Source organism: Leguminivora glycinivorella, chromosome 11 (assembly GCF_023078275.1).
Source record: "Leguminivora glycinivorella isolate SPB_JAAS2020 chromosome 11, LegGlyc_1.1, whole genome shotgun sequence".
Classification (NCBI taxonomy): Eukaryota; Metazoa; Arthropoda; class Insecta; order Lepidoptera; family Tortricidae; genus Leguminivora; species Leguminivora glycinivorella.
The window spans coordinates 16,957,646-16,983,011 of NC_062981.1; the positions used below are offsets into that span (position 1 = coordinate 16,957,646).

The following is a 25,366-nucleotide window of genomic DNA, read 5'->3' on the forward strand; positions in this document are numbered from 1 at the left end:
GGGCTGCCGAAATATCTACCTTCCTTTAGACGTAGCGTTCAAAGGATTTTCTGCATCAGTGTGATAGGTACGTATCTATTTTTTTATGTTTTGTAATGTAATCTTGATGAGATGATAACAGTCGGGAGTCCTAAAATGGATACCTAATTACCTAGTCGAAAAGGAAGGAAAGCATTGTACAGTTATAATGTTATTATTAGATTTATTTAATGTACAAAATTGTAATACTAAATATGACAAAGTCTTTTCTCTTTTATTTTATAATGTACAAAGTTGTCATTGAATACACAGCACAGAGACAGAAATTTGACTGGACACTCGACACACCTAAACCAGGGGTTTCCAAACACCGGCCCGCGCGAATTGTCTGAAGAGCAATATGGCCGTGAAGCAAATGAGTTTGGAGACCCCTGACCTAAACAATGGCTTACGCCCATGCGTAACGTATCGAGCAATACGTCTGCAGCTTAATTATTGATGATATTGTCATTCACTACAACTAATACCTACTACTAGAGTATATTGTCTTTTTGGAAGTTAACAAACGAGAGCGGCAGTAGTTTGGACAGTTTGGTGCACAAAACTTTATCCATAGTCGGCTTGCTAAGGTAAACGTCCGTGTCACCGTCCGTCGAGACGAACTCGCTGAGCGACTGCCGGCAGAAGCCGCAGGGCGCGGTGAAGTTCTGCTGGTGGGCTACGACCGCCACTATCTTGAAGTTCCTGTAGCCGTCCGCCACCGCTCTGGGCAGGGCCGCGCGCTCCGCGCATATCGACGGCGCGAGGGCTGCGTTCTCTATGTTGCATCCAGTGTACACCTTGGAGTCTTTCTCGGTGAGAATGGCGGCGCCTACGGCGAATTTGGAGTATGGACAGTACGCCTTTTTCCGAATTTCTACAGCGTCTCTTATTAAACTCTGCACCGTTTCACCTGGAAATTAATATTTTATGGTTAGCACCAAAGCACTAATAATAATATTCAGTTCAGAAGCTTTTGAATTTTATATCTTGAAAGCTATTTTCGTATTTTTGATTGGGTCCAATCTTCAGGGTTAGCCTATGTCTACGATTTGTTAGATACGGGGTTTGGGCCACTTTTATTAAAAGATGCTGTGGTACATCATTCCTATACATATTAGTTTACGTCATTATTATGATAACTTTTAAGATAACTTCGCATTCGTTACTCACAAAACCCAATACCTATTAGATATCATATTATGATGACAAACAAATATTAGAGATAAATTCTCGCAATTATTTTTAATGAAACCGTATAAGTACAATAAAACGATAATACATACGTCTAACCAGGAAAGAAGGGAGGAAACCCACCATAACTGTCCTGCTATTATCTTTATAAGGTGCGTTGCGTCAACCTTTCTCGATTGTTATGCATTTTAATTAACTTTCACAAGGTCACCGATACCGTTCGTAATCGATAATCCAGCTGATAACAAAGGACGAGGGTGTGTTGTCATTATTTCCTGTTGTTACCGCGCTCGTAAGCAACGCAATCGATGCACAGAGGGTCGCTCGTGGATCATAAAGATTTTACGATAAACAATGTGTTAGTAGTTTGATGTGGTTTTAAATGGTACGATGCGGAACGCTGTATGTTCAATAAGTCTTCGTCTTTGATCTTTACATTACATTTTAAATTAAAACTGCGAGGGAATTAGAGAAGAGGAATCGATGGAATTAGGCCCATTAGGTAAATCTACTATAAACTTTAAAGTCTCGAGGATAAAAGTTACTTTTGGACAGTTAGGTATAAGAATACCAAGCCCTAGTACAAAATATCCCGGAATTTGAAAAAAACGTTAAATCCTCCAGATTTTCAGAAAATACGTCAACCTTATTATAGTTATTATGTTCTTTGGAAGTTAACGAAATCCAAAGAACTTTTACTGCTATACAGAGTGGGGCCTGTAACAAAGGCGAAGAATTGAACTGTAGGCTATTCTCCTTATACTGATCAACATTTGTTCAGTGACTTTTAAAAATTATGAAGTCTTTAAATTTTTAATTTTTCATACAAAATAAATATTAGCTTCAATGTACGCCATTATTGTTGTCATTGACGTTGTCTGTCACACTTTAGACTTAACAGAATTCGCAATACATTACCTCTTAGAAAAAACTTTCAAGGGTGATAAAAATCAAAATACAAGTTATTTTTAAAAGTCACCGAACAAATGTTGATCAGTATAAGGAGAATAGCCTAGAGTTCAATTCTTCGCCTTTGTTACAGGCCCCACTCTGTATAAGTGTAGAAATTGACTATTACAATTAAATGATAATAATAGTTACACTAGCTATAATCGCTCCGGAAAATTTGTGTAACGAAAACAATAGAGTACCTACTGAAAATTTTAATTTCCTTTTTCAGTCAATGTTTTACAATTTCAACCGTTTCATGTAAATATAAGTAGGTATCTAATCGAAACGTAATCAATAACACATTTCGTTATTGATGTTACATTGAGTCGCGTTTGTTTATTCGCGAAACTAGCGGCTGTTCTGTTTTGCTAACAAATTATTTATAGTGTCATACAGAAATTGGGCCACTAGGGATGCGCGAAAATAGCTAACTCATCCGTGTCAGTTTGAAAGTTTATAAAATTGTAGCAATTGACTGAAAATATTATATGGCCACTTACCAGCTCTTATCGATATGCAAGAGAAATAAAGTTGGTTTAAGAGAAAAATGTGTACTTACTCAAAGAGTCGAATTCTACGATATCAAAGTTGTCCATGTGAGCGAGTTTCCGAGGCTGGGGAGAGGCGATCGCGTGCGGAGCGCTCGGCGGGCGACGACCGACTGAATTGAACTAATTACTAAATCAACTAAACTAATCATGAGGCTATTCCAATCTTACTCGGCGTAGCGAGTCATAGTCACGTAATCAAGGGTAAGTACCAGTATAAACGCTCTCTGGTTGTGTTTGAATGATTACGTTTAACCGGGTTCATTAGAGCGGTCAGTCCCTACCGATATCTCGGCTATGGGAATCAAAAATGGACTGAGCGACCGGTGGCTGACACTGATTAGCCCTAATGATCGGGGATAGTCTGTTATTATTTGATCAGATACAAGTAAATAATGCAAGCTTAACTAGTTGCAGACCCTAAACATATTTTACTACTTACATATACCTACCTATAGTTGGAAAATTTTAGATGGTGTTGAATTTTGACTCTACCTCATATTTTATTACTAACAACGTCATCGATTTGTTTAGGTACACACAAAATAACGCCAACACGCTAAAAGCGTTCGATGACGCAGCAGTAACAGCGCGTAGTGGTAGCAGTAACTGTTACCATAATCATAATTATGTTAGGAAAACGAGTCTGTATGGACATTGACAGTCTGTATTATTTTTATTTCTATGTCTCTTGTTTGTTTCAACGCCTGAGGATGTTACCTTCAACGATGACTGATTGGCAGTAGTACCACGTCCGAAACTGTGTGTGAATCAGGGATGTAACGGAAGTGCTTTTAACGGAAGCGGAAGCGGAAGCAGAAGTTTAGAATTTAGTTTAACGGAAGCAGAAGCGGAACCGGAACCAGAAGCGGAACTTATAGATGTTAAAAATGAAAAGAAAAATACCACATAGGTATTACATAAACCAAAAATAACTAAATTACCTAGAATTCTTAGGTGTTTATGGACTAAGAATTGGCTTGGAATATTACTTATACAATCCAAAAATTAAAATCACCTGTAGTTTAGTTGTTTACTCACTAAAAATCACATAAGAATAATCAACCTTTAAAATGCCGTAAAAGGTTTTAGAAACGGAAAGAAAATTTACCCGTTAGGTATAATACAATCCAAAACTAACCAGTTAAAGTTAAAATATTGGGTTGGCACAAAAGTAATCACACACTCTACAAAAACTCTATACATTTCCTTTCTTAAGTTAATTGTTTTCGATAATATTCTAGTATGTTGTAGAACATTCTAGGTACTTCTAATGTCAGGGTATATAAAGCCGCGGCTGACAATATCAACACTGCATTGGGCGTTGGAAGTACAAGCCATGCCACGGTGTCCAGATGGTTTGACCGTTTTTAATTAGGAGACAGGAGCCTTGAAAGTCAGTCTCGCTCAGGGCGACCACCTGCATTCAATGATGACGATTTACGCCGCGAACTACAGTCGAATCCTGATGCTACTACCCGTGAATTAGGGGAAGCACTTAACTGCAGTCACCACTCTGTGGAATACCATCTGCATGAGCTTGGGTATCGAAAAGTTTTGGCTCGGTGGGTACCGCACATCCTTACCGACGCCAGTCGTGCAGTCCGTGTCGCCATCTGTCAATCACTTTTGCTGCGACCCCGACGTAAAGAGAATTTGACTGATCTGGTTACGGGAGATGAATCATGGATTTATTATGAGAGCGATACACGTCGTGCTTTTTGGCTGCCTCGAGAAGAAACGCCACCAACTCAACCGAAGCTGAGTCAAAAGAACCGCTTAAAAGTTTTGCTTTGTTGTTTCTGGGACTCGCAAGGCATGCTGTTTCATGAACTATTACACAATGAAACTGTAAACGCTAACAAATATTCAACACAGCTCACCGAACTATCTTCTGCTATCAAGAAAAAACGACGAAGACGAGCCACTGTAATTTTACTACATGATAACGCTCGACCTCATGTCGCATCTACCGTTCGCCAACAGCTGCAGAACTTGGGCTGGGAGACGATACCCCACCCACCTTATTCTCCAGACCTCGCACCATCAGACTTTCATTTGTTTAGAGCCCTGAAACGACATTTGCGGGGTAAACAATTCAATGATTTCCATAATGTACAGGTGGAGTTGAACAACTTTTTCGAGGCACAGCCATCAGAGTTCTGGGCGAAAGGCATCCAAACTTTGCCGGATCGTTGGCAAGAAGTCATAGATGCTAATGGTGATTACATCATCGACTAAGCTTTTTGTATTGTAGTAATAATAAAAAATATAAAACGTAAACCAAGTGTCTCATTACTTTTGTGCCAACCCAATATGTGTAATTGTTAGCACAATTAAATTTTTAAATTAAATGAAGTGATTCTAAAAGAAGTAGGTAGGTAAATTGTATTTAATAAACAAAAGCTTGGCAGCTTTATCTTCCTGCAGTCTGCTTCTAAGGGGATTTTAGATATAAGATATAAGCCATGCACCACTGAATAGTTGTTCACTTGCTACAGAACTAGGTGGACAGGACAAAATATTGGCGCGAAAATCGAATGAAGCGATTGATATTTAGTATCGCAACACGTGGCAGCGGAGAGATGAGCGAATGACAGGTATAAACCTGTTGGTCTTTGATGTACGCCGCTCATGTCCCATCGTCGCGCTAGGTTTCGACATCCGCTATACTTCCGTTTGAAAAATAACAGAACCGGAACCGAAGCGGATGTGTAAAACAAAACGGAAGTTCCGCAAAAACGGAAGCAGAAGCAGAGCTCCGTTACATCTCTGGTGTGAATAACCTGGATTACCTCAATGGTTTACACTAACTCAATGATTACTGCAAATTAACTTTTAAATTTGCAGCTACAATACATTAGTCTAGTTGTTTGTCATTCACGACGACGAAGACTAGTTGACGACACGAACCAAACCAAAGCAAAACGACAATCGAAGCGTGCGAGTTAATTTAATTTCATTTTTCAATATGTACCTATTTCTGGTAACAGTCAATTGACCGACGAATAATCTTTGTGATGTGCCCTTATTTATACCTAATTAAACAAGAAGAAAGTTTCATAAAATTTATTAAACTTATGATATCCCAACTTACATATTAACTATGTAATATCACAACAAATGCATATGATTTGCACACAAGAATTTACATGCTAGACTGCAAACATGCTAGTTAGCTGGGGAGTTTATTGAAAAACCTTAAATTTTTTGACCAAAGCATGAAACTTGGCACAGTTGTTCCTTATATCAAAATAAGCCGATTAAGATCGGGAGCCTTCGGGAGCCTCCCCCCTGGGGCCCGGGAGGGGGGGTCAAAGTACCGCTTCACCCGGCTTGGTTTGAAAAATTCTAACTTACCCCGTTTAGTTAATAGGTCATGTTTGGTATCGTTTTCGAGTAAATCAATAACGTAGAATTCGTTTTTAGTACTAAAATTATAATTTAATGGTAAATAAAATAAAAAAAAATAAAAAATTTGAAATTTTCATCCATGATTTACAAATTCAGGTCATCATAAATGACAAACTGTTTGCTTTTTCTATAAATAAAAAATATGACATGATAGCCTATTTAATATAGATTATAAAAAATAGAACTTTTATCCACCTTTACTAACGTTAAGTTCCACAAAAAAATTACTTTAAGACGCGCGGCGTCGGGACGCCGCGAGCGTAATTTTAAAATGCCTTTATTTTAGAAACTCTATTAGACCCCTTTTAGCTATTAGGTCATGTTTGATATCGTTTTCGAGTAAATCAATAACGTAGAATTAATTTTTGGTACTAAAATTATAATTTAATGGTAAGTAAAATTTAAAAAAATTAATAAATTTGAAATTTTCATCCATGATTTACAAATTCAAGTCATCATAAATGACAAACTGTTTGCTTTTTCTATAAATAAAAAATATGATATGAAAGCCTATTTAATATAGATTATAAAAAATATAACTTTTATCCACCTTCACAAACGTTAAGTTCCACAAAAAAATTACTTTAAGACGCGCGGCGTCGGGACGCCGCGAGCGTAATTTTAAAATACCTCTATTTTAAAAACTCTATTAGACCCGGTTTAGCTATTAGGTCATGTTTGATATAGTTTTCGAGTTAATTAATAACAAAGAATTTATTTTTGGTACTACAATTATAATTTAATGGTAAATAAATAAAAAAAAATATTCATCTATGATTTGCAAATTCAAGTCGACAAAAATGTCAACTGTTTGCTTTTTCTTTAAATAAAAAATATGATGTAAAAGCATGTCACCAAACACCCAGACAAGTTTGGTGGAAACTTCCTTCACGAACTGCTTGGTGTCTAATGACCATGGTCCAAATGTTTCAAATGCAATTGCCGCAAATATGTAGTTGTTTTTTAAAAATGCATATTTGCGCGTTTAAACTGGGCGTTTTGCAGCAGCAGTCCCTGGTTTCTGGGCCGAACGTTAGACGTTGGACGGAGCCAAGGTATCCACACAGGTCACGCGCCAAGGGTCGTCCCAGAAACCAAGGCAAAAGCGAGCAACCATCAGGCCGCTTTGCTTTGCTGATTAGCCTATCTATGATATTGCTCCATCTCGTAATAGTTTGAAGTCTTGGGTGGCCATGTTTCTCCCTTGTTGATCGTTTCAAGCTGCGTTTATCGTACCTATCCCATACTATGTCTAATCTAGAAACGTTTTCTTTTGGCTTTGAAGCTTAGCCAGGCCACCCAAGGTGTCAAACTATTACAAGATGGAGCAATATCAGAGGCAAATCAGATTTTACTAAAGTTTGTAATAATTTTGTATGATACGTAACGTAAGTGGGTAATACTGAAGGTTACGTGATCCACCAAAAAGTTGTAATTTGATAGTTGTAGACTCTAAAATGATAATGCACATATTGTTTCAGACCAAGTCGTTGCGTAACGGTGAATGAGTGGTCGAAGTACCTACCTCTTTAGGTACCAGAAAAGATCGACAATTGGAGAACATACCTCCTTCAGAGGCTGCCTTGCATCAGCATATACTGCGCACAGTGTACCAGGGGCCCATTTCTCGAAGCTACAAGTTACAATTTTCAACTGGTTGTCAATGTCTAATATGACAAGTTGCAAAGAGACTTCCGCTTGTAACTTGTAACTTTCAGTTTTGAGAAATGGGACTCAGGGCGTTCAACTTGGAGTCAGGCGTTGGTGCCACACCAAAATTTGCCAAGTCCGTCTTCTTGGGGATGGAAGGAAGAAGGAGACGAATGGGTAGTGTGGTACCCATTCGTCTCCTTCTTCCTTCCATCCCAGTCAGGCAACACTGAAGTGGCCAGTATATGCTTAGAAGTTACAAGATGTAAATGTAAATCAGGTTGCAAACACCGATGCAACTGTATAAAGAGGGTAGAGCCCTCTTTATGCAGTTGCATATGTACCCAGCTATGTCTCTGCGAAGGGAATGTATAGTATGAGTATGAGTATGAGTAATCTGTCAATTAGGACACCACAGACTAAACTATAAGTGCTAACTTTTCAGTGTTGGATACTCTATGGCAGTTCCGACTCAATTCATAATTCATAATTTCTTTATTGCATCCATGGTTACATCTAGGTGTTACATATTTATATTGGTTTCACATGGACCCTGACAGGGTACAGCAAGTCTGAAATCTAAATTATGCTAGGTATTGAATCGATTATAATATTACAATATTGAATTTAACAAGGTAATTATGTAAAAGTATATAATAGGAAACAATGAAATAGGACATAAAGGTAGGTATGTCAAAAAAGAATAGTAAGATAGTAAGAATAATAAGCTCATTATAATTTAATAATCATTTAATAAATCATTTTATTGATCAAAAGGTACATGGTACATGGTACAATGGCGCCCTGGAGACTGCGTTAGTTTACACTGTGTTGCAGTCCCAGTGGATGCCCGAATTACATGCTCGATTAGATAGGTATTGAAAAGAACAATTAGACTTCATTTGTAACAAAGAAACGGAAATTAACATATATTACTAGGTTGGTACAACAGCATGCATAATTGTGTGTGTGTGTGTGTGTGTGTGTGTGTGTGTGTGTGTGTGTGTGTGTGTGTGTGTGTGTGTGTTTGTGTGTGTATGTATGTATGTATGTGTGTTGTGAGTACGTTTTTGCTTAATATCTAGTAGTTGTGTGCCTATAATCGTACTAATCCTAACACCCGAATAAACTTTCACTCAATAGTTTTTCAGTCTCATCGTAGTTCATAATACATATCCATGTCCAGATTGTCTTTTTAAAATCGTAGCCAGTTAATGTTTTTATACTCTTGTGTTTTAATTTTAGTTTATTATAAATTAACGGTGCGTTATAATTAATGTTCCGTCTTGCAAATTTAGTTTTGCATTTCGGCATGGGAACGCGTTCAATGCGCTTGTTTGATGTTGGTAACAACGGGACTATTTTATGGTGGTATCTTTTTAGGCATTGCATGATATATAATTTACGGACGGAGGAATTGACTTTAGTTAACTATAATAATTTCAAAAATACTTCATACAATTTCTATACTAATTTGCGATATCTGGAAAATTTTCCTGCATCTGAAACACATTTTTTTTATCTGTCGCGTTATCGGCCAATCAGAGACGGTTATTACAAACAATTGGTTGCTAGGTAATTCGATGTTGATACAACGGTGAACGACTCTATTGACATTAATTTTAACTTGCATGAATGGTGATATTTCCGTCCATTGACGATGAAGATAGACTCGTAGAAAAAGTATTGTATACAATAGTGATATAATTAAGCTTTTCACTCTCGTACCGTACTACACATGGTACTCGACTGAAGAGTTTTGTATTATATCACGATTGTATAAAATACTATTATATAAATTTCTTACAGGATTCACTACAATGAATAAATAACAGGTACAGTCGGTTTTTAGATCGTGTGGCCCGACCCGAGTGTTGCCGTTGTCGACACCGGAGTCAATAATAATGAATCTTTTTCTATTTATGCATTAACACACCTCGGACACTGGCGATCAAATATATGAAAGAGGCGCGTTCCCCGCACACAGTATAAGCTCGCGTAGGTGAACGCGTACTATCCTTTGTGAATAGGCTTTAATATCATATTTTTATATTTATAGAAAAAGCAAACCGTTTATGGTGACTTGAATTTGCAACTCACAGAATTTTTTTTTTTAAATTTCATTTAACATTAAATGGTCATTTTAGTACCAAAACTAAATTCTACGTTATTTATTTACTCGAAAACGATACTAAACATGACCTAATAGCTAAACGAGTTCTAATAGAGTTTTTTAAAATAAAGGCATTTTAAAATTACGCTCGCGGCGTCCCGACGCCGCGCGGTTTAAAGGTTTTTTTTTTCTAAAACTTAACGTTAGTAAAGGTGGGTAAAAGTTATATTATTCATAGTCTATATTAAATAAGCTTTCATATCATATTTTTTATTTGTAGAAAAAGCAAACAGTTTGACATTTATGATGACTTGAATTTGTAAATCATAGATGAAAATTTCAAACTTTTCATTTTTTTTTATTTTATTTACCATTAAATTATAATTTTAGTACCAAAAATGGATTCTACGTTATTGATTTACTCGAAAACGATACCAAACATGACCTATGAACTAAACGGGGTATGTTAGAATTTTTCAAAGCAAGCCGGGTGAAGCGGTACTTTGACCCCCCTCCCGAGCCCCAGGGGAGGCTCCCGAAGGCTCCCGATCTTAATCGGCTTATTTTGATATAAGGAACAACTGTGCCAAGTTTCATGCTTTGGTCAAGAAAAAAAAGGTTTGGCCTCTTTTTGTCGATAAACGTCCCCACTAAGTCAACAAAATATAGGGCCATGCAGCGCCATCTTTTAGCTGTCAAAATCACTTAACTAGGTACATAATGTTCGTTTTTATGGAAACGTCTATACATAAAGTGATGACAATGTTAAAGAAAAAATATCTAACAATATTTACAGGACACGATACACTTAATTCTATACTAGCGATTAAATTTATGGCTTATAGAAAATGCATAGAAATATGTAAAACAAGCGATGGAGTAGGTACTTGCCTACTCCTAATAAAACCGTTTTTTATCGGCATAGAATTTCGTCATTGATCGAATTTTTCTCTTTGTTCCTTTATTTTATTAACGTTAATTGTTCAAAGGATCGATATTTGTGATATTAGGAATTAAAAAAACTTTGGCTTAAAAAGTTTAACCTTAACCTAAATATGAAATGGCAACCATTGGTATAGGCACATCTATTTCGTATAAAGAGTTAAAGTTACAAATAACCACCCAGAATAGTACGATTAAACTTATGTAAATATAAGTTTATTAAATGACTATAATATTTACATTTATTGATTTAGCGTGTTTTATATATTTTATAATTATTGATGAATGTAACAAATCAAATTATTTTATTAAATATGTTTTGCGATAGCTGGAGACCCGGGTTCGATTCCCGGCTTCGCCACCAGTGGACTGGATCGCACTTTCTTTAGTGTATGGTATCTATTTCAGTTTATAATTATTGATCTTCATTGGAGAGGTATCTGATGGCCATACATTCAATGTTTCTGTATGTAAAGCATCTTGAGGAACAAGCATGGAACCAGCCAGTAAGAAAAGGGCTTAATAATTATTCTTTGTAGTCACTATTCTGAATATAGGATAGGATACATTTTCCATATTCATATTTTCCATTACATAATTTATTTACATGTTTTTACCTCTCAACGTATCTCTGATATTGTATATTAGTGAATATCGAGTCACACTAATCAATCTAATAGCTTGTTCGGTTAGAGCTCTTAGCGCTTACGATATAATTAAGGTGCTCAAGCATGTCATAGAGGTGCCAGCCAACTATATCTTGAGAAACAACGGTTTACAAATGTAGGTATATAATTATATCGTTCAATGTGTGTCTCTAGCGATAGTTGATATAGTTTTCCACCATCCAACAATCCGTGCTTACGAAGTAGAGCTAACGGATTCATTGTCTGTTACCTTTTTCTGGACCTCTGGCAAGGACCGAATCTCAAACATGTCATGATTTTTAGCAAGTAGTAGCTAAATTTTAAGACTTCAATTTAATTTCTAACTTATTTGATTCTTGGCAGTAAAAGTGCTAGAGATGTTAGGAAGCGTGTTGATACTATAACTTCTCAAAGTTCTAATAAAAGAAAGTAACGATTTTGCAATACAATTTACCAAAACGGACACCATCCAATATAACACTGACACAAATTCTCATTGCTCGTCGCCTGTTGAATTAGCAGCTCCACCTGCTTCTGTACAGAGACCGTTTCATCTATATGCGGGAAATCTCGCCCTGTGAGTTTATCACGGACACGATTGACTATACCGAGCGCGCGCTTGTTCAAATTCATTTCAGCGGGCTGGTCTAAAGCTTCATTCAATCCTATAGGGATTCTACTTCTGCTGGGTAATGGTGAGCTGGAGTCTTGCGTGTCGTCTGCGCGCGAGCGGCGGCCGGCGTCGATGAGGCGCCAGTTGAGCAGCGGGTCGTAGACGAAGGCCTCGAGCACGGCCATCACGCTGTCCTTGTGCCGGTGCAGCACCTCCATCACGGACTCGCAGGTGCGCCGGTACGTGCCTTCGATGCCCGTTACCTGGTGGAAAGATACATGGTCAAATTATTGTATATGTGATGTTGGAGTTCTGTCGCCTGGCCAAGACTTTCTCTATAGCACACAGACAAACGGACATCATATGAATTCTAACATCCTCTGTTGGTTCAAAAAACTTTGAAAAGCCTCGCGGAAATACCGTCAGCATCCATTGCCTTTATTGAATAGCTCGTTTGTCTACTTTTACAGGAGACTTCTTGGGCCACTTCTCTGCATAATCAGCTGTCCGTTTGACGACATATGTACGCTGTCTAAAACTGATTATGTCTTGTCCATCATTTTACCTCCACAGCATTGATGAGAATCCTTGAAAGCCGGAAGGGGATCTTCAAAGGTCACACCTTTAAAGGTCACTTTTCTGCATCAACATCTGTCTTTTTGACGACCAATGTACCAAATTTATCCCATCAACCCCCTTACCTCCATGGCGTTGATGAGCATCCTGGTGAGCCGGAAGGGGATCTTCTCGGGGAACTTGTCCCTGGTGACGGCCACCTCGAAGCAGTCCCCGAAGTCGATGTGCAGGAACTTGCCCGTCACGCGGTCCAGCATGATGTTGGACGGGTGCCGGTCGCCCAGGCCGAGGATGTAGCCCACCTGGTGAAAAAATTACGTTAATACTTTGTCAATGTCACACATACGATTTTTGTCGTAGTTTCTTCGAGTTCCACCGCTGGCAAAGGCCTCTCCCGGTGATTTCTAGGACCCCCGAATAGTTTTCTCTGGCTAGTTTGTTTAGAACCAAGGTATCGCTGAAAGAACAATGGGGCGGCGGATCTACGTCAGCTTCAAGTCAGTGGCTGGCAAGAGGCTGCGCAGAATCGGGACAGGTGGTGATCTGTCATTTTGGTGACCAAGATTCACTTTAGATATTGAGTCAAAATAGTTAGTTAGTGTGTTTAGGAAGTTGACCAGATCATCTCGCTCCGTTCTTCTACTGGCATCCATTTGGACACAAGGAAGCTTGAGACATTGGGGCGGCGCCTCAACGATCTTCAGTTCCATGGTACGGTATACTAACCATGCTCATGTAGCAAGGGTAGTTTGTGACAGCTAATCTTCAAACATGACCATTTGAACAACCTACACAGATGTAGTGCGAAAAACGTTTCCTTCGTACTTTTACGGAAACGATCGTATTTGTCATGCTATTTCAGACAATGTCAGTACGTCTTGTACATACCAAAGACATATGTAACTCCACTCCGTATCGACAGATAGTCTAAGAAAAAAACGTACCTCAAAACCATACAGAAAAAGGTACGATGACCTAGATGGCGATACACCTTTCGATGGCCCTCGGTTAGATGGCGCTAATATTAATATTTGACATTTTAATACATATCAAGCTAAGAATGGGCCAATTTGTCAAAAATGAGGTTTTAAGCCTGTGTCGAGAGATGGCAGTCTATGCACTGTGATTACACATTTTACTTTGACAGTAACTCTCAATCCTCTTTGTACCTACTAAGACTGATTGAAATAGCATGACACGTTCGTAAGTAAAAAAAAAAAACGAAGGAAAAGTTTTTCGCTCTACCTACATCTGGCGGCTACGGTACTAGACTACTCACCATGCTCATAACAGCCAGAGAGCGCGTGTAGTTGGTGCGGCGCTCGAACCACACTTCGGACGAGGGGCTCTTCAGCCAGAGGAGCTTGGCCAGGTCGTCGCCCGCCGTGTGCTCTAGTGCGTGCTCGAACACTTCCACCTGGAGGACAACATTAGATTTCAACTCTTGACGAACACGACTGTTTCTAGGGGCAGATCAAGGGAGCCGTGACCACCCTATACAGGGTGCAGTGGCGGCTGGTGAAAATTTCTGCTAGGCAACACAGGTGCAAAAAGAAACCTACCTTAACAATCTTAACATTAGGTACTTTACTAGTAATCAATTTTAGGCAAGCCGGTGGGAATCGGCTTGTATGGACCGGCCGCTGCTGACAGGGTGTCCTAAAAAGTAGTATGTAGTTAAAATGTATGTATATAATACTAACTTTGAAACTGTAATGTAATGCATGATCTCAATTAGACCTAACTCAATTAGAATCTAAATAATAATAGATTAAGAGTTTTGTTTGTAAAATTCTATAAAAAATGACTGAAATAAACAGTTTAATTTTTTTTTTTAAAGGACACGCCACAGGACACTGGCCGTAGACCAGGGGCCCGTTTCTCGAAAGGTACAAGCCTTGTATTACAAGTGCGCGAACTGTCAAATCGTATGGGTTGTCATGGAAACACACTTGTAATACAAGGCTTGTACCTTGCCCCAGCCCGAGAGACATGACCCCAGTAAAAGATGCACCGTTTTCAAGTTATTGGCATTGATTTTTTTTCGTGAATTTTGACCGTTTTCAGCATTGTCAGGTTCAGTGTGCACTTAGAAAGCCCTTAAAAGGAGTTTATTTATGTCCTTTTTGGGACACCCTGTATAGAAATTGACCTATCCCCGAGATGCAGAAAAAGCGTGTATAGACTACACAGTGAGTCACTCAGCCCCTTTTTACGTCTCTCTTACTGTACAGTGGGATCTCATTTTTATATATCTTCGCTAGATACAAAGTTTTATCTTCTCACTGTAGTCACGGTTCGGCATATAGATAGGTCCATTATAGGAAACAGAATAGTATAGTTAGTTTTTTTTAATTCGTAACTTTTTTCTGAAAAACACCATACATCTGCGATAGATGTTACATCAATTGCTGTTAAGAAACGGGCTTTGTGTGTTCGATATGTGATTGACATATCATAGTTTTGACACTTACTTAGTGTGAGTTAATTGTAATACCCGTTTTTCAATCAGCAATTGCAGTAACATCTATCGCAGGTGTATGGTTTTTTTTAGGGAAAAATACGAATTTAAGAAGACTATGCCATTCTCTTGTACCTAACTATATGCTGAAGTTAACGGAATTCTATAAAAACTTACCTTCTGCATGAGCATGAGTTTCTCCAGGTCGGACGCCATGCGCTGCATTATTCTGTGCTCGATGTTGAGAAGGCACTTCCTCTTCTCGCGGTAGTCGCGGATGAGAGAGTGCAGGGTGTCACAGTGAGGCACCCAGCCTATGAGACCAGAGTTGGTTGACAGTGGGATAACGGCGTATCTCTGTCGAACAAAATAAAAGGTTAATTCAATGTTCTATAGAGCATATGTGTATGTGCATGGGAAAACGCCCCACTTTGTCGATTGCTATAAAGCCGCTTTGCCAGATTATTCATATAAAGATACAAGTAAATCTCGCCTTAATGGCAACCGACAAAGTGGGACGTTTTTTGTTAAGTTTAGCTATTTTTAATATGGCAAAATAAACGAAATAATTATCACGAGAACCAATTATGGGTTACAAAAATCTATGGAAATATTTCAGTAGTGTTATTATACCACTAAAGCATTAAAACAAGAATCAAGCTAATTTATCATGACACGTTTATCCTGTCGAAATTTCTCGTGGCTTCAGGTAGATAGAACATGTAATCTGTGCCTGTCTGTACCTGTATGTTAAGTAGCTATAGGAGGACCATTCATTTTTAACCCCCGACGCAAAAACGACGGGGTATTATAAGTTTGACGTGTCTGTCTGTCTGTCTATGTGTGTGTCTGTCTGTGGCATCGTAGCTCCCGAACAGATGAATCGATTTCGATTTAGTTTTTTTTTTGTTTGAAAGCTGACTTAGTCGGGAGTGTTCTTAGCCATGTTTTATGAAAATCGGTCCACTATGTCGCAGTCGGGGGTTTTTTCAAAATTTTAGTTTTGTGGTTAGGTATTTATTTATTTATCTGGGTCTTCTGTGATACCTGTATGTTGAGGTCACGTCGGAAGGTGTGCGGGTCGGCCTGCAGCAGGGTGTTCACGAGGCCGAAAAGTTGCATGACGCGCTCGTCTTGCCGCAAGTCCTCGTGGCCCTTGAGTAGGAACATGTAGTCTTTGCCGTTGGAACCGCGGACGCAGAGGCGACGAGGGCGCTGCTTTGAGGTTATAACCTGGGAAACAAACACAAGTTGAAGATTAGAAAAGTTAAAGAAGCGCAGGAAAAATACCCAAGTTACCCATCATTTACCACATTATTATCATGATGATGAATGAATGATACAAAACAGGGGCTCACTCTGTCGGCTCCAAACATGCATTCCACTGGCCCTGTTTGGATCCAAATGAGAACCAGCTTTTCATGTCTTCAGAAAAATGGCTACCATATTCCAAATATATAAGATCTACAATTTCTGAGTTAAGTAAGTATGATGCTATTAGCACCTGGCTACTCTGTTTATGCGCGATGCGGATGAGCAGTAGATCAGGCACATATGACCCCGGGACGGCAAGTTCCAAGCCTCGGCAGTTGAGCAGGCGCGGGCGGACGTACTGCAGTTCCAGCGACTGTATAGTGGCTCCTCGGCTACGTCAGCACTCACCTGCAGGCTGCTCTGTATATGCGCGATGCGGATGAGCGGTAGGTCAGGGATGTATGACCCCGGCACAGCCAGCTCCAGGTCCCGGCAGTTGAGCAGGCGCGGGCTGACGTACTGCAGCTCCAGCGACTGTATAGTGGCTCCTCGGCTACGTCAGCACTCACCTGCAGGCTGCTCTGTATGTGCGCGATGCGGATGAGCGGTAGGTCAGGGATGTATGACCCCGGCACAGCCAGCTCCAGGTCCCGGCAGTTGAGCAGGCGCGGGCTGACGTACTGCAGCTCGAGAGACGTCAGCTGCGGCAGCTGCCGGCTGATGCGCCGGAACACGTGGTAGTACAAGTCCCACGCTTGGTTTAAGTCGCGGACTGCGTTTGTGTCCTACACAGGTAACAGAAATAAGATTATGGCTTTCCAATGCTTACAAGAAAATGAATTTGAACATTTTAGCTAAACTTTATTTATCTTTGATATGTCAATACGCGTCTAATTTATTCAACAGTTTTATTATTTTAAAAGGACATACCTTGAATCTATTGCACCATTCCTGCGCTTCGTTCAAGTCTCTTCCATATGCTTGCGTAAAGGACACCTCCTTAGTAGTCTGCGGGCCGCGCTCCAACATAGCGTGCAGAGGCTCCAGAGTCTTAAACATCGCTTTAACGTCGTGCTCGCTGAAGTATAATCTAGAAGCTTCTTCCAAAGCCTCGTGCCATTGCTCGTGCCACAGAATAGCCACTCTGATCAGCTCCTCAGATATCATAGCTGCCTGGTTCACCAAGTTACTCGAATGAGTACACATTGATTTTAATATCTGGTTAGCGGCGTTCTTCCGGGCGATGAAGGAAGATTTTGAAGCCACCGTCAAAGGATAGACTAACGCTTGCGGATGCGATTTTCCAATATCGATAAGTAAAGAATGAATCAGCTTTCCGACTAAAGCCCGAGGCGTATCGATTCTGGCGATCAGCTGGGGTATCACTTGTAGCCATACATTTATTTCGATGGTTCGAATACCGTCGACTAGAGCCTCGTGGACGGCCGGGTGGTGGCCGTAGTCGAACCACAGCGTCAGCAATCTGAGCGTGTCCTGTAGAGAGCTTCCGTGAGAGAGATTGATAGATTTAAAGAACCCGTCCACGGCCGGCACTGTATACTGCTCGACGAATTCAGGGTCTTTCTTGTCTACGCTTTGAGCGTTTTCCGCGGCAGGGTCTTGGTGTTTATGGAAGAGCACGCTCTCGAAGTTCATGTACGCCCAGGCGTGCCAGGCTTTGTACCAGTCGGGCGATAACTGAGTCGCCGAGGAGTAATTTCTTAGGATTTCTGGAATGGAGGTCTCATTGATGCCTAATAGCGATTCGCACCAGGCTCCAAGTTTCAAATGGCAGCGGGCGAGAAGGCGACTGTTGTCGGGGTCTCCGGACTCAGCGGAATCCACGTAGCGTTGCAACTGCTTGTAAGCGAGTTGTTTGTCACCGGCCACCCAGAGATGCTTAGCGTACGCCAGTGTGAGGCGTGGTTCGTGGGTAGGGAGGGGCATTTCAGTATCCTTACTCGGATCTATACCCAATAACATAACTAGAGTTCTATGCGCCTGTCTAGGAGCACCGCTCTTGCGGCACAGCGAGGCGAACTTCAGCCAAGTGGCCATGTCTTCATGAGGAGTCAACACCAAGCCGCGCACTTGCAGGATCTTCCTCCAGTCTTCCACTAGCCTCTGTCCGCCTTGCAATCTCGTCCACCAGGCTTGCCTAATCGTATCTCTCCTCTCATTTATCAGCTTGTAAGTAATAACTTCTTCCAATTCAGCTAGAAGCTGCGCGTTGACTAGTGCTCCATACGCTCTCTGGTAGCTTTCCCCTGCGACGGCCGTCAGTTCTGAATCAAGTAAAGTTCTGGCTTGATCTATAAACTGTTTGGAGATATCAAATTCGCCGTCATGTATGGCGAGCACAGCTCTGTAGAATGCTCCATCTTGAGTATTTTCCGGGAGGAAGCTGACATATTTAGCCATCGAATCCCACTCGTTAAGTCCCCACGCGGCAGCTGCAGCTAATCTGGCTGCTTTGAACTTCTCATCATTGCTCATTTGCGGCCACCTTTTAGAGACAGTGTTGTATAATTTGACCCATTCTCCTAGAGCTTCGAAGCATCGTAGTTCGCCGAGGTAGGCATCCATATCGTTGGCGTCGTGGGACAGTTTCTCTCCGTAGAGGTTGAGTGCCTTCTCCCAGTTGTGCAGCTTCTCGTACCAGCGCACCTGCACCTGCAGGCGCGTGTCGCCGTCCTCGCGCTTGGCCATCACGCGCTCCAGCAGCCCCTCGGCCGCCTCCTTCTGCTGCAGCTTGTTGTTGATGAGGATCAGCGCTTCCACTACTTGGGATGTTGCGCCGCTGCGGAATTCCTCCTCCTGGGAGATAAAAAAAAATATTTTTGATGTGTAAGGTTATTACGGTCATACCCTCATACCAGCTAGACTAGGCGGTTCCAACCACTAGGGCACGCTCTGTGAAGAAAGGGACCAATAATAAAGTGTGGGAATGTTTCACAAATAAGGCATCCCATCGTTTTTTATCATCAACAATTATCTGAGCAAAAAAATGTCCGAATCCTAGGCTGATTTTCCTAATGTTTTTTTTTTAATTTCTAGCTTACCTTATAGTGCAAAGCCTTCGCGTAAGCGCGGCAGTGCATAGCCCTCTCGCCCAGCAAGTGCGTGGATATTGGCAGCGCTCCCGCGTCGCAGTGCTCCATAAATTCCGCCAGGTTCAGCACCGTGTGCGCCAGCTCTGTATACAAAAGAAGTTATCACGTTATCAGTTAAACCCATTTTGATGCCTACTGCTTCGTCAAATAACATAACCGCCAAAAGACTTGATCATTCAGTTGGGAGACACCATGTCAGAAATCTACAAAATTTCTGCCGTTTTTGCGTGGCGTCACGTCGGAAGCGGGACCAGATGTTTGACATTTTTTTTAACGTAAGCTTAGAGTAAAAAAATATACACAGAAACATGTTATTATCTGGTTTCGGAAGAATTAAAGGTCATCAAATTTTACAGAACAAGTCAACCAACAGAGCCTTACAGCAGGAGACTGTGGCCCTGTGGAGCAGTCTGCTGGAGCTAGTGTGTAGCGTAGTGTGTAGAGTAGTGTGTACCTGGCGCGTCGGGCGCCGTGAGCGCCTGCTCGAGCGCGCGCTGCAGCTCGGCGCGCGCGGGCGCCTCCAGCTCCGTCCAGCACGACACGAAGGCCGCGTTGAACAGGTCGCGCAGCAGCTGCGAGTAGTTGTGTGCTAGCGCCAGGCACGCTCTGAATAAAGGAGGAACAAGTCAAGCCGTTAAAGGAATAGGTTCTCTTGTCTGCCATAAGTTTGCTACTTATTATGACTGAAATCATCAAGGTAGAACCAATAAAATTCATGAATAGCTGGATCCACACTGACCGAGCAGCCTCGCGCGCATTCGTCCGTGCTTGTGCGCGCAAGTTTGCCTCACCCGAGCCAATTCTCCCGACAAGATGCCGGCCCTCAGCTGTTCAAAATAGTGCTTCAAAACAGGCATAACCTCTCGAGGCTGCTCGGTCAATGTGGACCCAGCTGATAAGATTCAAATACACTACTTAATATAATGTTACCTGAGCGCGGGACTGTGGGACTCTGTGAGCAGACCGATGCTGAAACGCCGGAGCCACTCTAGCCAGTCGTCCTTCGAAACGCGACTGCTCACGGTCCACGCTAGTTTCAGGTTGTGAGCGTTCACGAATAACTTGCGGATAGACGAGGATGTATCGCACACCACGATACGAGCCTACAAGAAAAAGTACGTTTTCAATGCACATTTGATTAGGAACTAACATACCCAAGCCATGCTTCTGGTAAAAGTTTTTAGGAGAGATTTAATACTTAATGTTATGACAAGGGATTGATACTTAAGTGTTTATAATTTTGTAGGATATTCAATAGTGTAACTGTAAACAGTCAGCAAAGGCAGCAGCGTTAATATAAAACAACAACAGAGAAGTGACATAGTTTCTACAAAGTCGACAAATATTTTACCTCTTGATTGTTGTTCCTGGGCTTCCTTCTCGTGCTCTGCAAGAACTCGTCTACGGACAGTGTGGAGTTTGAGTTTGACTGCAGTTTTGACATCAGTTGCTCATAGTTCTGATGCTGTATTCTATGCTTGGTTACTATCTTCTGCACGAGAGGTATAAAATCCAAGTACTTTCGGCCCAGCTGCACTATCAAAGCGCAAAGCGTGTCCATAGCCGTGGGCCGCAGGGGAGGGCAGATGTCCATGCTTCTCACTAACGGATGGATAATCCGAGACACCAACTCATTGTAGTTCAAAGAATCTGATAGGTAATCCACAGTCTCCATAGCAACTTTTGCGACTGAAATAGGACAATCTGTCGCGTCAAAAAGTTTTACGATGGAGGGAATGACTAGATGCATGTAATCGTCTAAGTTGTCTTCGAACTTCTGCAACGCAAACAACAGTTTCTCAGTAACAATTCTGTCTTTGCTCGTGTCGTGAGCTAAAACGCGCAGGATTTGCGGCATCAACTGAGGCAGGTAGACTTTGAACTCGGATCCGAGCGCAACAGCTATATGTTCCACCAACAATATAAGTGTGGGTTGCAATGGACTGTTAGGAGTCCAGAATTCCTTGATCAAGTCAAAGATTTTGTCCAGATAATTGCGAATGTGTTGCTTAACGATAGCGATAAGCCTCGCTAGTTGGGTGAATAGGAACTCTCGGAAATTTGTATCCGCCGCTCGAGCGACGTAGAGCAAACTTGGCGTGACGCGAGAAATGTATGGAACGCACTTAATGCCCAGCGATTCGAAGATGAAAGTCACCGCCTGGACGACACTAGTGTGATGCTGTTGAAGGGTTGGATCCCGCAGGATTCTCATTAAGGTGGATATCACAATAGCGGGGTAATATTCGTCAAGTACGGGTGAAGACATGTTCACGAGCATCTCACTAGTTGTCATGTCGAAATTATTCTCGTCCGCCTTGCTATCGGCGACGGGAACTAGACTAGAGTCTGGCTGTCCATTGATTAAGCCCCGCGTCAGTTTATGCTTGTACGGGTCTAGAGCGCCCAGTAGTCCGAGGACGCGAATAGTTTCTCTCCTGTCTTTTGGTTGCTGTTCAGTTTTCAAAAAGTTTAAAAGGACATCCATGAGATTTGGATATTCCGTGTATGGAACTACGACGTATCCAGTGGCGCTGATCAGTTGGCCGAAAGCCCAAAGGGCGACGCTTCTCTTATCAGTGGCGCTAGCGTCAGACAGCAGTTCGAGGAGGATGGCTAAAAGCTCTGGCAAGCATTTCTTAAGTCCGCTGTTGTCTCCATTGACGTCTGCCAAATCTCCAACAGCCTTCAGCACGCTGATCACGACCCCGGGATTGGCTTCAGATTCCTTTAATTTTGGTACTAGAACATTGAGGATTGTTTCCATATAGGGTCTTACGAGCCTGGGAGCATGCCTGATCAAGTTGTCTAACATTCTAGCTGCCTGCTCTTTGTTCCTGCTCATACCTGAGTGTTCCAGCTCAGTGAGGAACTGTATCAAAGTCTTTCTGAGTCCAGGCATCACGTAAGCGGGGTTGACCGTGCTCAACCGCCCTACGGAGCAGATGGCTAGCTCTCGTATCTCCAGTTGTTCATCATTCATAGCAATGAATAAGAAATTCAGGTTTTCAATTTGTGCCAAATGAGAGTCGAAAATTTCGTTCAATGATTCCAGAACCCAATAACGCACTTCGTAATCTGGGTCTGTTACAGATACGACCAACAACTTCCCTACAACTTCGGCAGTTAGTATGGTGAGCGTGCGCGATGGCGTTTTCATATTCCTCACTGTTGCATCGGCAAGCAGTTTTGCGGCAGTTTTGACAGCTTCCAATCTGACTTCCTGCTGATCACTTTGAAGGAAATGATCGGCGCAGCGCCTCACAAACGTCAATAAACTGTGTTGCCCCTCAAATTGAAATGTGCCAAGTGTCCTCAAAGCTAGAACAATGCTAGCAGTGTCCTGAGGTTCTGCGCCCATGCTCATGGAACTCATCTGCTGTTCCAGGCTTCTTGGTATACCTGGATGCAAGAAGGGCTTGTTTCTTAGTACTAGTGACAACATATTCAGCAAACCTTCTGATATTTCTCCTCTGAGAACTGGTAGATTTTCACTCAGCTCTTTCAAACAAATAGTCAATGATGGACTGAGTCCAGTGGCAAACATGGCATCCAGCAGTTCCCTGATGTCATTCACCACTAAGTCTTTGACAGCACTGCCCAGTAAAGCAATACATGCAAAGATTGAGGGGTCTATGTACATCCTTCTCTTACTCACTGAGTCTCTCACTGGAAGAGCTTGTTTGATCACATCCATAATCCTGGGGATGTAGCTTTTGATTTCACTACCAATAGCAGCCGCCACGAGACCAATGGTGGTGAAGGCCATGTTCCTGTCTCTCTCGCGACTGCGGAGAGTCGACAGAGATGCTAGCAAGTAGTTCATGGTAGTACCAAAGTACTTCTTAAGAAAATATTCCTTGTTGAATGCAGCCAATCGAGGGATTATTATAAGTAAAATCTGAGGCACTCCCTGAGTTTTAAGCATGCGCTGCGCCATTACATCTGCAACAAAAAAAGTAATTAACTTCAAGGTCACAATTTTATGACAAAAATTATTTAATGAACATGGAAATAGAAAACAATTCTTACCATGGCATATTCTTTCAAATTTTTCAGTCAACAGAGCTCTGCATACAGCAGACTCATAAATAGAAACGGGGTATGTTACATTTTCAGTCTTAAATCCATCACACAAGTACCCTCTCTTGACAGATGGACTGTGCAGCTTTGCACTCAAAAAAATTATATCATCAGACTTGATGTTATCTTTCCGAGTATCCAAACTCTGCATAAGCGTTGTGTATTTCTTTTCCCATGCAGCATTAGAACATCTCAGGAGTTCATTCAAGATCAGTAGGCCTCCATGAACCCTGTCTTCTTTGGTGATTCCTTTTTCTTTGGTAGGGATCTCTTCAAAAGAGAGCATAGCTTCTTCATAGCATTGCATGTACCACTGTGGCCTGGCTGTAGACTGCTTAGCAGATTCTCTTTGAGTTGTAACCACTAAACCTGCTCTTAAAGCTTTGGCTGCAGCCTCTCGAATTTGTGGTTTCGGATCCTTTAAAGCTACAAGGATATGGTCAAAGAATCCTGAGACTTGTTGGTAGAAATAAGTAGGCATTGCAATGGCCATTTCTTTCAGGAGTAGGACTGCGGAGTGCCTCCTGCCTTCATTTCTTTCCTCTGAGAGCCATTCAAATGCTCTCTTCACTTCAAACTCAACATACTCAGCCCGTTTTACTCCGGACACAGTTGCTAGCCTTCCAACCGTCTTGGCCGCTAGTTCCATCACACCCACATCTGAAGATGGGAGCAGGTTCCGGAGATAGTTAGCAAACCTGGTAATCCTTGTCTTAGTAGTGTCACAGTCTCCTCCAATCAGACACACTGTAGAACCAAATAATAAAAATTACTAATAGTCATTAATCTCCCAAATTTCTTACAAACCAATATTTTTTCCCATCTACAAGGCTAATGAAAAATTAAGTTTTAATCAATCAAGGTCACTAGTTTTATAGTTTTTTCTTTTAAACACATATAAAGAAATTAAAAAAAGAAAAAACTATCATAACATAAAAAAATAGATAATAGATGAACATCTACAGTTGTGGTCTGAAACTACCAATATTTTCCGAATAAGAACTCATTCTGCGAATACGGAACAACAAACAGTATAAATGTTTTTAATTATAAAACTATAATATAACAAGAACTACAATGTTTAAGCAATGTTATATACTTTGGATTGTTTAAATGAACGGAGTACTTTTGAAAAATTCATACAATATAACGTATATTGAGACAATCTTAGAAAAACAAACGTAACTACGCACCGATAGCGAGCACCCCTCCCTTCTTCTCATGTACGTCGCTGCTGGAAACCATCTCGAAGATTTGGTGGTTGAACTCGTCCAGGAAGTGCGTGAGCTCTTCCTGCGGCACCTCGCGAAGCTCCGTCTTAGCATAGTGGTACAGCTCACGAGCTGTCTTGATTTGTAAATCCACATTTCGGGACTTCAGCCCAGCCACGAACGGGCCTACTTGGTTAGACATATTTTTTGTGTAGACTACCGACGTAACTACACACACATCGCACTTTAATCCATGATATGGATTTATAAGGAAGCTACAATATTAAGTTCAACGTATTTTGAGTAGCATAAAATAAAAATAAACTCCTGGAAAATTTTGCAAGTATTTCGGCAGTGATATTTGACAGATAGGGTAAACCCATGTGTACATTATTGCAAACAACAAACATACAACATAACCTAATTCTGTGCTTATATTTTAAATTTTGCTTTAAAATGTAAAAGAATGAGTTTTGGAAAACACAAATAAATTAAATGTTTGTAATTACATATAAACTACAAAGAAATACACCTTAAATTAGATTTTTATATTTCTCTAAATAAACAATCCTCAGTGT

At 41.1% G+C, this 25,366-nt stretch overlaps 2 protein-coding genes across 3 annotated transcripts; both read right to left on the reverse strand.

Annotated features, from left to right (window-relative positions):
- Positions 1–181: 181 nt before the first annotated feature.
- LOC125230975 (cytidine deaminase-like) lies at positions 182–2,845 on the reverse strand. The gene is made up of 2 exons (XM_048136295.1): positions 2,723–2,845; positions 182–931 (listed from the first exon to the last, which is right to left on the reverse strand). The coding sequence occupies exons 1-2, from the start codon at positions 2,757–2,759 to the stop codon at positions 513–515; spliced, it is 456 nt and encodes a 151-aa protein (XP_047992252.1). The 5' UTR covers positions 2,760–2,845; the 3' UTR covers positions 182–512.
- Positions 2,846–10,546: 7,701 nt separating this feature from the next.
- LOC125231144 (serine/threonine-protein kinase mTOR) lies at positions 10,547–25,143 on the reverse strand. 2 transcript variants are annotated; one of them, XM_048136504.1, is made up of 14 exons: positions 24,771–25,143; positions 23,527–24,324; positions 20,846–23,439; positions 20,425–20,597; positions 19,949–20,100; positions 19,444–19,577; positions 17,312–19,198; positions 17,009–17,166; positions 16,790–16,847; positions 16,175–16,360; positions 15,305–15,484; positions 13,946–14,083; positions 12,792–12,968; positions 10,547–12,353 (listed from the first exon to the last, which is right to left on the reverse strand). In XM_048136504.1, the coding sequence occupies exons 1-14, from the start codon at positions 24,988–24,990 to the stop codon at positions 11,928–11,930; spliced, it is 7,281 nt and encodes a 2,426-aa protein (XP_047992461.1). In that variant the 5' UTR covers positions 24,991–25,143; the 3' UTR covers positions 10,547–11,927. The 2 variants fall into 2 exon arrangements, with proteins under 2 accessions (XP_047992461.1, XP_047992460.1); XM_048136503.1 differs by lacking the exon at positions 16,790–16,847 and having other exon boundaries at positions 16,951–17,166.
- Between the last annotated feature and the right edge of the window lie 223 nt (positions 25,144–25,366).

What these genes read in the sequence shown, in the direction of transcription:
- LOC125230975 (XM_048136295.1), bottom strand. Translation starts at nt 2,759, where the DNA reads ATGGACAACTTTGATATCGTAGAATTCGACTCTTTGA. An exon ending in CGTAGAATTCGACTCTTTGA is followed by an intron (nt 932 to 2,722) that starts GTAAGTACACAT and finishes ATTAATTTCCAG; the next exon opens with GTGAAACGGTGCAGAGTTTA.
- LOC125231144 (XM_048136504.1), bottom strand. Translation starts at nt 24,990, where the DNA reads ATGTCTAACCAAGTAGGCCCGTTCGTGGCTGGGCTGAAGTCCCGAAAT. An exon ending in ATTTGAAAGAATATGCCATG is followed by an intron (nt 23,440 to 23,526) that starts GTAAGAATTGTT and finishes TTTTTGTTGCAG; the next exon opens with ATGTAATGGCGCAGCGCATG. An exon ending in CTGGAGCTGGCTGTGCCGGG is followed by an intron (nt 16,848 to 17,008) that starts GTCATACATCCC and finishes GGCTGTGCCGGG; the next exon opens with GTCATACATCCCTGACCTAC.